The sequence below is a fragment of the Helicoverpa armigera genome, chromosome 15 (assembly GCF_030705265.1).
Source record: "Helicoverpa armigera isolate CAAS_96S chromosome 15, ASM3070526v1, whole genome shotgun sequence".
Taxonomy (NCBI): domain Eukaryota; kingdom Metazoa; phylum Arthropoda; class Insecta; order Lepidoptera; family Noctuidae; genus Helicoverpa; species Helicoverpa armigera.
The window spans coordinates 8839417-8852074 of NC_087134.1; the positions used below are offsets into that span (position 1 = coordinate 8839417).

At 35.0% G+C, this 12658-nt stretch overlaps 1 protein-coding gene across 4 annotated transcripts in view; it reads right to left on the reverse strand.

Moving 5' to 3' along the window:
- LOC135117831 (sodium/potassium/calcium exchanger Nckx30C-like) overlaps nt 1-12658 on the reverse strand; it is a 76070-nt gene that overhangs the window by 51258 nt on the left and 12154 nt on the right. For 2 of the 4 annotated variants that reach the window (XM_064038135.1, XM_064038134.1), the window contains exon 2: nt 1691-1714. The exons of the other annotated variants lie outside the window; for them this stretch is intronic. In XM_064038135.1, the coding sequence (XP_063894205.1) occupies nt 1691-1714 (24 nt within the window). The remainder of the gene's footprint in view (nt 1-1690; nt 1715-12658) is intronic. 4 annotated transcript variants of the gene reach the window in all.

Consider the following 12658-nt stretch of genomic DNA (forward strand, 5'->3'; position numbering starts at 1 on the left):
ATAAAACACCTTCATTATTTTGAAACCGACTCACACTTGGCCATTTTCAGATTTTTCCCTTTACCTTGACATAAAGACCTACCTCCATGCCAAATTTCAAGTCAATACGACCATTGGAAGTGGTCTAGGTTTTTGATGAGTGAGTCAGTGAATAAGTGAATCAGTGTATAGTAAAAATAGCGATTTCTGACGTCAATATCTCAAGACCTACAATAGGTATATTAATGAAATTTTGTATTTTAGATAAGTGAGGGGGTCTCAACAGATACTAGAAATTTGATATGCGTAAATAAAATAGATTTTGAGTTACAGGGGGGTCGAATTTGGCCCGAAATGGTTCGTGTAATATAACCCACGGCCGGTGTGTCGCCTTTTTTGCTCGAACTTGGCGGACACACTGCCGTGTGTCTAGATAGTTAAATCCCTACTAATTAAAAAAAATGCGAATGTATGTCTGTCTGTCTGTCGCCCGTGAAACGCCAAACTAATAACCCTATTTAAAGCAAACATAGATTGTCTAGTTAGAGCATGATATGGGACATAGGGGCAGACATCTTTTGGGACATTTACCTACAGACACAAGTATATTTCACCCGCTTTCATTAAATAAAAACATATAAGTAGGTATACATATAACACTTCTCCGCTGAAACTTGTCGCAAACTTACTGTCTTCCCTGAAATGCAATTCAACAAGATAAAATAATTTGCAACCGTAAAATATAAGAGCGAATCTCATCGGCCATGCTCGGCGGAGTGCCAAAATCTGTCAAATCGCCGCAGTTTATATAGGTCAAGTATAATCGGCTGATAAAGCTCGTCAAACGGCCATGCACGCCTCATTTTAATTAAGTATTAAAATACTTATGTGGAAAGTGTTAAAATTGTTTTGTGTGATCAGAAAAGTGTAGGTTTGAGCGTTGCGCAGAAGGTTGAGAGGAGATTTGAGAACGAGGTAGATCTTTCTTATAAGTTGAGGGCTCTATCAAGAATTATGTACTACAAGGCCCTCAAATGCATTTCAAACTTCTGAGGTGTTTTTGATTATAAATAGTTTTCCCGTCGTCAAATCCAATCCCCCACCTTCTGTGCACTCGTGTCATAGCGTAGTATAAAATAATAAAAAATACTGAAAAGCAAAAAGATTCAAAAGGAAAATACCTTACCTATTTGTTTCGTGAAAGCATAAATATGAAATGTATTTGAGGAAAGTAGGACTTAAAATGTATGTGTGTTAGTGTGAAGCCAAATGCAAGTTGAATAAAAGCAAAATATGAAGAAATAATTTGAAATTGTTCAAAATGCGGGCGAGAGAACGCTTAAGCGAATGCGTGGGGTGTAACCGCGGTATTTCATTTATTTTCAAACTCCCAACACTTTGCATCGCATCGCTTTCACTGTGCAAACGTTCTATTTAGAATTCCATTGAAAGTTTAGATGAGTTATTCAACAGCGATCCCTCATGTAACCACCGATGGATCAGTAAAACAAAGTTTGCATAACGAAACTGTTTGGAATTTTGAAACCTGTGCAGTAGTCACATGGCAACCTGTGCACTGGGCATATTTATCATGATCTGTGCACTGACCAAATTCAACACGATCTGTGCACTGATCAATTTCGCTCTCACTCGCAGTTTGAACGGTGCATAATAAAGGAAATAAGAAGTGCTGTATTAGACATTGACTCACCAAAGTTTGGGCAGCTGTCTGGTGCTGTAAAAACAGGCTTCAGTCAGTTAAGCCAGTAATAGAATAGTCATTTTAGAGTAAAGCAGAGTGGTAGGACAGTTTTGTTAGTAGATAGTCGGCGAGTGGTTATGTTCAAACTGCGGGCACGGCCGGTCAGTGAGCTGAGCTGTGAAGCGGTAACATTTGCGCCCGCGACGTGTGAGGGGTTCAATTGGAAGTAAGGTGACATTTGGGTAGTTTAGTTAAATAGAGGTTTTTTGTGTGAGAAGAAATTGCACGTTATGTATTGTTTGCTATGTAGAGTTCGACTGTATGTGCATTTAAATGTTGACTCCGCTGTAAGTGACTTAATAAGGTTTAAGTCTTCAAGTATTAATTTTATATCATCTTGTCTACATAAAAATTACAAGTTGTGTTCGCTTAAAGTATCTACCTACCTAATGTTTGAGTTGCACAATGCACAATCAACCTAAAATGTATTTGTAATAAACGGGTATAAATAAATAGTATTTAAGTAGCTTTTACTTTACGACGTACGTGTATAATATAAATGTTAAATGCATCTACCAAATTGCTTATATTCGCTTCCATTTTAAGAAGCTTAAATTCTGCAAACAGTAGCACTGCAGAAATAACATATATCTTGCAATTCTGCATGAATAGTTTAAGTCGTTAGTGCATCGTTCGAGAGCAGGCTTGTAGATTGCACTGCATACACTGCAGTCGAGAAATGTGCGCATTAGTCTGCAATGTTTTTCATTACTTCTTGATTGAAAGAACTGTCAATATTTAATGTTGGTAGTGATAAAGGCTTTAATTTTGAGTCGGTTTGTATTTTGTTTGTAAGCGGTTTTAATGAATCTTTAATTTAAATCAGTTTCGGATCAGAAGTTGATTTTAATTTGAGTGATTTTTTACGCGGAAATGGTACCTTATGGTTTTTGTAATTGAGTTGAAACTCAAATGCTGTTGCTGAATATTTTTCCGAATGCCTTACACACATTTAATTTAATTCAATCCGCCATTAGGTAATGAAAGTAAAACATATTTTATCTACACTATTTAAAATAAAAATCGATAAGTCTAAGAGAGAAAATAGCTAAAAAGATTGCTGTCTTTATTTACTAATTATTACAGTCCATTACAGTAATATTACAAATATAATTAACTTGAAACAGTACATTCGTTTGTAGATATTATTAACGGCTTTCGATCAGCAACTGTCCGCTGCAGGCGGCTTGTGATAGCTCGCGGCCGATCGTGCGGCTTTCATTGCCAGTGGAGGGTTAATTGTTTTCTTTACTTTTTACGAATTATTTGTTAAATATCGAGTATCTTGTGTACTCAAAATACGGCGTTTGTTTCAATAATATTGTGACATAAAATATTCTAAGTAGGTACACATTGTCCATAAATAGAAAACTTTTTTGTTTGATCGTCTAGTGATAGGAATAAGATAATTAAAAAAAAAAGGGTCAAGCTATACAAGATGTACTGTAATAGTTGTGTGTGTAAAGTGATACATAGAAACATATTGGTTTGATATTTATTAACGGCTTTCGATCAGCAACTGTCAGCTGCAGTTGGTCTCTGATAGCTCGCGGCCGATCGTGCGGCTTTCAGTGCCAGTGGAGAGTTAATTGCTTTACTTTTGCGATGTATCTTGATTGTAGAGATATTTTATTGGTAAAATTGTCAAAACATAGCGTTTGCTTTAATATATACTAATATTGTTGTACAAGTAACCCATTGAGTTATATATAGTGTAAATTTTGCATTAGTTAATATTATTTTTAAATTATAAAACATAATATTCACTACACTTTTTCAAAAAACATTATAATTCATGGACATCAGATATCAAATTCATAGCCTACCCTATGTAAGTCAACTCATCATGAAAGTCAGAATACAAAATTTTCGTCACATGTTACAACACTCTAAAATCCAGTTTCCTACCAAAAATAGATGCTAGACCTATCTAAACATCGCTTCGATAATAATAAGTCCGTACTCGCAAACAGCACAAAATATTCGAGCGATTGTCAAACCATATCGGTGGGCCGTGAGATAAATTGTTCTATCTGGCAGAACGCCAGGGTTCGGCTCCTAGCCTCCTATATGTTCCGACTGACCTCATGTGGTACATAATGCTGTTGGCCATTCTTCTGAGAAATTGATGGTTTTGGGAACTGAGAGTTGTTTTTCTTGGGTAAAGTGCATTGTTGAAGGTGCGTTTTAAGTCCTGTCAGAATATAATTATCAAATATCTAATCCAATTATACATGTCGTTAATTGTTACTCATCAAAGGTATGGGCCAACTGGAAACACCGAGCTTTGTTCAAATATTAATGATATTGAAAGAAAACTGCAAGCAAAATGAGATTTTTTAAATAGGTCATATCACCCTAACAAGCCACTAATATATGTAGGTAATCGTGATAAGCATAATTTATCTCCTTTCACCTATGTTTGGCAGGTAAGGGATATCCCTGTAGTTCAATTTTCCTTTGCATAAACTTACATTAAGGTAAACTGAATACTACAAACTTTGCCAAACACAGATTCATTACAGCAGTCAAGTTTATAACATTAGACCAACAAGACTTCAAGATCTTCTTTTAATAAATTCCATTGATTAAAACTTTTCTCCCAAACTTTGGAAGTTACAAAGATTCTTACGTTACTTTTAACAGAGCTAATTATAACAAATTAATGAATTCCTTCAAGACACGTAACAATGGATTTTACTGTAGGCTGATGAGAGAAAAATGAAACGTTCCAATTAAATGTCTCATTGTACTCAGAAAGAAATCGTATCTTAGAAAGCCGTATAGGTTGATCGATTTTATGTAACGCTTGGTGCGGTCGTTCCGGGGATGGGTGACCGTCTAGCTATGACAAGTTCCTCCACGTTTTGTGATACGGCACGTTAAATTGGTGGTTGGCAGTTTTTAGGGCAGTTTCTGACAATCTTAAAAAGATTGACAGGCAGTTGTAACTGGGTTTAGGAGGTCAGATAGGCAGTCACTCCATGTGAAACACTGGTACTCTGCTACACTAGCTAGAAGAAAAGCCGACCCCAACATAAATAGTAAGAATTAGTCTAGGTGGGCTGGTCAGATGATGTGCAATGTTTTAGAACTTTTCTTATATTCTGTTACCATAAATAGAAAGGTTATAGCAGCATAACTGTTATGTTATAAATATTCATTTTTTGACTTAGTAAAAACAAAACCTTTTTTAGTCGTGTTCTTTATTCAAAGCCGTTCTTTTGTTTGTTTCCTTAAACATTTTGTTCTCAAAAGCTACCCCTTTTATTTACTTTTGTATGACTGAATTGAGCTCGTGTTTTTATAATTTTTATTTCTTGATTTACATAATATTTATTCTAGTGCATTCGAATGTTGACTGCAGTCTAGTTTTTTGCAGGCAATTAGATTTTGAGGGGATACTCTACCCACGGTTATTTTTATGAATTTTATTTTATTTCAAAGTAAACAGGTCAATAACCTATTTTGTTTTCACCTATTTTTACAATGTTAACCACTTCACTGTCCACGTATAGACACAATAGTTAAACAATCGCCGTCTTACCACAAAAACTTTTTCAGTCAGTTTAAGACTTGTCTAAAAAATTTCAGATTATGACGTTGACATATGGTTCATTTTGCAGCCACAATTTTTTAGACAAGTGAAAACCAGATGTTTAAGTTTTTGTAGTAAGGCCATCGGTGTGTATCACATATGACTCATGGGACAGGGAAGTTATTAATTTAATTATAAACATTGAATGTATCTGTAATATGTTCTTTGCATTTCACATTCCACAACGAGGTCCTTCATGATAATAATTTCTAAATGCATCAAGAGCTATTAAAGTTACAGGTACCTTCAGCATCTCCTTTACGACATTTTGTAATCCTCTTTTATGCACCTTTGTTACAAACGCAACTCCACCATTTTTCCTCGAAGAGAGACGGAAAGATTTCCCTAAGCTCGTTATAATTAAAGCCCACCTCTCTGAGGTGCGCTCTTGTTGAAATTGCATCGTTCGTTGCGCAGCTGAGCGCGTTTAAACGCCAGTCCTTCTAGCTTCTGAGATGTGGGGTGACCATCTGTGGCTTAATGGTGGGGGAACTTTGGACTTTGCTTTTATGAGTAAAACATGTGTTACAGTTTGTTTTGTAAAGCAACGATGTGACTCGGTATTTTTTTTATTTATTAGGAACAACAGAATTTAAGTTTGTGTGTTCTCAAAACGTATGGCGTTCTCATATGAAGGCAGTTTAATTTGACGTTTCCAAATCCAATCACTTTAATTTGCATTTATTTTAACATAGATTTTTAAGTTTCTCATTTACTAACATAATATGGACTGTGTACCTACTGTGTGTGCTTAGTCTGAAATAAATATTTTCAATTTCAATTATTTTAAGTACTTTAAATTAAGAAATTGTAGGAACCCCACCGAAAAATAAAATGTAGCCTTTAGGCAGGTCATTGTTTCTGTCTTTGTTGTTGTCTTTTTTTCAATAAAAGTCTGTCTGGTTACACACTTTTTATGTTTCAATATGTAAGTAATAATTTAAGTCCTTAACATTCGAATAAAACCTCACTAAACACGTACCTAGTTTTCTATATAAATGTAACATTTATTTGATCTAACATGTGGGTTCAGGCGCCGTCGATGCCTCGATGAGCAGATACACGAGCAGAGTTAATCAGAGCGGTAAGATCATTAACAACATACACCTATATACACTAAGTTGCAGTAAAAGTAAGTAGGTAGTAAAAAATCTTCATAGTTTTAGACTTATATTAAAAAAATAATACCAATTTCAATGATATGGCTAAATATTTCTCCTAAGTCTGACAAATACTATGCTAAAAACCGCGTCAAAATCAGTTCAGCTAAACGCGAGCATATTTGACAGACATAGGTATACATACAGGCCGGTTTCAGGTTTTCAAAGTCGATTAACAATTTAAAAAATACTAAAACCAATTATGTATTTCTTTTAGACATAGTATGGCTTAAATAACGGTGTTTACTCATTATATATCATGTCACTTATTCTCATGGGAGGAGGTTTGGTGCCTTTTTCTTTAAAATTATTTTACTCACTTTACAAAAATGTATGCATGAAACACAATATTGTATCAATATTTAATTTACTCTCCTACCGTAAATATACCTGCCTACTTCATTGCCACGGGAAGCCCCGTGTTATTTGTACAAAAGTAGGTCAGCGACCTGCCGTGTATTTTTCATTTATTTTTATACTAAGGAACACAAAAAAGTCGGTTCATCACAAACCGACATACAAAATACTATACCTACTACCTATAATTCTGAATACTCAAAAAACTAGTTAGTTGGTTAAAGGTTCAAGTTATTAGCCCATTCCATAGCGTATCTATAGAGATGAATTTAAAGGAAAATTCCTGGTTTATTTTTTCCCTTTTGCCTTGCCCATTTCAAAGAGAAGCATGGACAAGAAACTCTTTTTCTAAAGACCAAAGTTTTGTTCCAATATATGAATTGAAAATCTTTACAGGCCTCTTTACCATCTTAACCTTTAGATTGCATAATAAACGACATAAATTATTTAAGTATTTTACTATGTAGTTTTCATTGATACCATAACCATATATTCAATAGCCTAAAATTCACTATTGGAGAATATAATCGCATTGATTGTAGGCCGTTTCAATCGGCTCTGCCATAATTACGCCCGGCAGGTGTCGATAACATGCTAATCTTTATCTATCGGGTGTGTCGTTCACAATCACATTAAATCCTATTGCATATACTTTATGATATTCTATGGCGAATTGTAAAAAAAATAACCTAATCCATTCAGTGGTTTAACCACAGGAGTCATTTTTCGTTTTTATAATTTACAACATCATGTGTAAAGCAGAGATAAAGTTAGGAGTATCGTATGTTTTGATCAGTTGACAGCTGTCAGTTTTCAAGGGAGAATTTCGTTTTTTGCAATGACTGTCTTTTATATGGTGTTCCAATTTTTGCACATTTTTATTCCATTTACTTTGTTTGAAAAAAACATTTTTTTATTTTTACGTATTTTTATTTTATCTTTGTGTTAATCGACATATATTAACCAGTATATTAACGCATTTCATTTAATGTGATTATGAACGATACACCCGATATATGAAGGAAAGTCGTTTTAGTGACATAACCTATAACTCCAGAATGGCTGAACCATTTAAGCTGAAAATTAGAGGTGATGTAGCTTAGACCTAGGAGAAGGACATAGTAGTTTTTGTCATCATCCAGCTACGGTAAAAGTTACCCTAGGACCGCGGGTGATACCACGGGTGTGAATATAGAAGAAGTAGTAATTAATCCAATGACTTATCTTTTTTTTACTTGGCCATTCTAAAGTGTTGATAAGGAGAATTAAATAGGTATGTCAACAAACGACATATTATGTAGTTTTCATTGATACCATAACCATATTCACAATAGCCTAAACTTCACTTTTGGAGAATATATTCGCATTGATTGTAGGCCGTTTCAATCGGCTCTGCCGTAATTACGCCCGGCAGGTGTCGATAACATGATAATAGTATATAAAGGTGCTGATGCACTAACATAGCCCATCTAGTACCCGTTAGTGTCAGCTCGAGATGGGATACTTAACATCTACATAATTTGTGGAGGTAGTAAAGGTGTATTTATTGTGGTAATGCTAAAAAACGTGTTTTTATGTACGGAGATGGGACGTGCGTTGATCAATAAGTATCAATTCAAGGGTAGATTTCGAATGTCTTTCTTTTAATTCGGAATTTTGGCGATAGTTACCTACAATATTTTTGCTGTTAATATAAGCACCATTTTTTTTTAAATATATCCCGTAAATACTCTTTGATGTACGTATTGTTAATATTTAGAGTAGGTATGCGTGTACTTGCCCAGTAAGATAGCTTTTTGCTACTTCTTCTGGCCTACTTCTTCTACACTAGTTCTATAGATAACATCGAATAGCATAATGCAGTTGGCTATCTATCTACAACATACATGACAATCCACTTCAAAACTAACCTCTCAATTTTATATTCATACCAAAGAGAGGGCAATCACTCATAAAAAGATCTGGCTTGATAAACTTATAAATATATTTATGAAATATCATTTATTCTCTAAAACCGTATTCATATATCATTCAGGGGCTGTTTTGTGGCCGTCACATACCACGCCAGACAACGGGTTGCGCGATGCCAGTTCAAATGCTGGCACGATACCAAAAAATATTAAGTGTAATATAAATTTTATGCCAGCAAATGATTTTAGTATGAACACTGGGCGCCCAGTTGGCAAAGATGGGCAGTTTTTTAATCAATATTTGTGTTATCAGTTTTGATTATATTGTTTTGTTTTTGAAATGGTAAAATTATATGATGTAAAGACCAATCTATTCGCTGTTGAGCCTGAATTATTTTTTGTTCATATTAATAAAGATACTCTATACCATGTTCGTGTACCTAATGTTCTATCATCATCATCATCAGCCTATCGCAGTCCACTGCTGGTCATAGGCCTCTCCAAGTGCACACCACTGATATGTTCTATCACATCTTATTTATCTAAATATTTTGAGTGTGTTACCACAAAACAATATTTTTCTTAATGTGTAGGAATTGTGTTAGTAGAATAATTATTATTTATTATACAAAGCACATAATTAACATAGAAACACCGTAACTAAAAAGTAACGATGTGATTATACAGTGGGATTCAAAACCAGACATTCTAAATAATTAATTTGACGCTCAAATCATTGCGGAGACCTGCCTTTGTGCGTTTTAATTAAGTTGACGGCTGCAGTCATTATAATTATTATAACTTTTGTAGGAATAGCGTGTGGCTTGAGAATATTTTTTTCAATTCTGTAATAGGTATTACTTTTCTAGTGAAGAATTCATTAATCTATGATTACAACATTTTTTCTTAATTCAGTACGCTCTACGCTAATATGACTGAATCAATTGTGATGACTTTTAAGTATGTATCAGTTCCTATGTACATATTTATGTTTAATGTAAGTGATCTGTGTATCCTCTATTGGAAATCCAAATAAATAAATCAATACTAAAGCAGATGATTAACCGCTTTATTTTTCGGATGTGTAAAATTCCCTGGAACCTCTAGTAAAACCACAAAATACAGCAAGTTCCTAACTTAATACAAGCATAGCTAAGCTTAATATTAATCCTGTGTCAGTCTAAAAGCTGTATTCTCTAATAACACCCTGAGCTCAAGCGTCAGCCTGCTAATAATAATAATATCGTGAAGTCTAGACGTGTGTCTAGACTGAGTCATTGGCCGAGCTTATTATTTCCTAGACTAACTTCCGGACAGGCTTCATAGACAATATTAGATAGTAGACTCTAGACTGTATATTGGAACATATAGAGAAGAGGGGGGAGGGCAAGAGAATTTTATTGATGTGTTTCAGAAAATCATTCTGTAGATAAAGCTGACGCTATTTTGTTTTCACGATTTTGTTGGTCCAAAGTACTGAACAAAATTTTTTGTTTGTCTTTAGACGTTTCTAGTTTCCTGTGGTTAGGTTCAAATGAAATGAAATGAAATGAAATGAAATCGTTTATTTTGCAAGTTGGACATTACATCACTTTTACACGTCATTTTTAAGAACGCTGAGGTCGGCATTTCCTAATGACTGATCCCTGAGAAGAAATGCCGAAACAAACTCAAGGGTCATAGTCTCTTTTAAAGTCCAAACATGTTGTAAATCAAAATAATATTACGTGTGAGTGTCACCATGTACGCGTGTCACGTTTCAGGAGAACTACTTTCCGCAACCAGTTAGAAAGTAGAAGCCTATGTCCTGTTTCAGGCTTCACTATGTGCCTATCATTGAAATCGGTTCAGTAGTTTCGCCGTAAAAGTGCATAGAATTTCTTTATATTGTAGTAAGTTATATTAAGTTATATATAGGAAGGAAGTTACTTGTTGTTGTAAATACCTGCTGACACAATGATGAATGCTATTTTTTCAATAGGGTAAAGCTTATCGACAAGTTTTTGTACTATTTTTCAGTTCCCGAACGTTTTCAACTATCACTTATAATTCCTATCACTTTACCAACAACCGTCATACATACAATTACTCACCTACATCGCCCTATTGACCTCAGTTTAAACACAACAGCAGGCAGGAATGTATGTTAGTTGTCGCCAACATAACGACATAACAATGCACTCGCGTGATGACATGATACTTATGTACTGTGTTGTTTACAGTGTAAAGTTGCTACTTTTATATGGATGATATGTTTATTGGGTTTGTGTTTTGTTTTGGGTGGTTAAAAACATCGGCAAGGATATTGAGCCCTGACCTTCACCTGCGCAAAAGTGATTGGTTTATTGCCATAAGTTTACAGTGCTCAAAGCGATCCCCACTCTTCCGCCGAGAGCTCATTATCCGTACCGATAACTATAATTGATTTTGGTTATGACTAGAGGAGAAGTCTTTAGAGAAAGTTCTATTAAGACTTTTTAGAGTAGACTAGCCTGTGTTCACCCGATTTTATATGTTTTAACCACTTTACTGTCCATGATGCAGACACAATTAAATAGTTAAACAGGGAAGTTATTATATTTTGTAAACACATACTTAATCAAAGCGGTTGCAGAGCCATTCTTGGTAATTGTTGAAACTTTTTTACAATGACATTTAATATTTGTCAATATCGAAGAAACAAATGATTTTTACCATTGATCTACCCAACTCATATTACGACGTCGCTTATAAACCGTGAAACATTTCAAGAAAAGAGACCATTAATTCATGAAGTGATCAAATCCATCCATCGACACAGACAAATAGTTAGATTTCGCGATGTCACAGATATCTTAGGTCTAACTGATCGCCTGACATTTGCCTAATGTACGAACATGATTTGAAGAATATTTGTCAGTAACAGTGACAGTCTAGGCTAGACTAAAAGGTTTAGGAAACGTCATTGACATACCAGCATGAAATAGCTGAAAAACACGCAAAAAAGTATGAAAAAACTGCCTCATTGATCTGGTAGTCGCGTAGTGCGACTTCTAATCTGCTATTTTTTAAAAACATTTCATAATCTACACTAATATTATCAATAGGAAAAAACTATATTTTTGTTTGTATTAGATAAACGCAAAAACTACTAAGCCGATTTTAAAATTTATATTTTATCCCGGTACCGCTAGTAGTTGCCACGGGACGTGGGTGAAACCACGGTAAAACGACTAGTAGCTTAACAACGATATATTGATTTCAGACATAAATAAAGTCTAACCTTACATTAGCACAACGTCTACTCTTACGTCACTAGTAACAATCTTAATGACTCTCGAAGCCACTTGAACACCTCAAACAATACGGTAACAGCGACGTAGGCAGTCTTCACAAAGCAGCCGACCACTGGCAGAATGCCAGATAACTACTTCTATAGTCTACCAAACTAGTCTTCACCAGCGGTTTCACTCGCGTCCCGCGGGTATTATGTACTTGGATAAAAGGTAACCAATAGCTTTCACGATCAATGACTCACATATGTAAGAATGACAATTTTCTAATCTGTCCAGCAGTTTCTGAGTTCGTGTCCGCATGTTCAAACAAACAATTCAGCGTTATAGTATTAAGTGAATATACCACTAAAAGAGTATCTTCAAAGTATGGCATCTTTAAGAACGGAGGGAGTCAGACAGAGTTCTACAGACTTGTACATTGTGGTTCTCAACGAGTCGCTGGACAACCATTTTTAGTTATCGGCGGGCGTCTTCGCATACCAGAGTTAGGTTAGTTGTGAATCGTCATTATGTTTGGTAAAACTGTCTTAAAGCTTCAAACAATACTACAACAGTGACGTAGACAGTCTTCCCAAAGCCTGCGGACTACTGGTACCTACAGTCAGAAGCCTGGCACC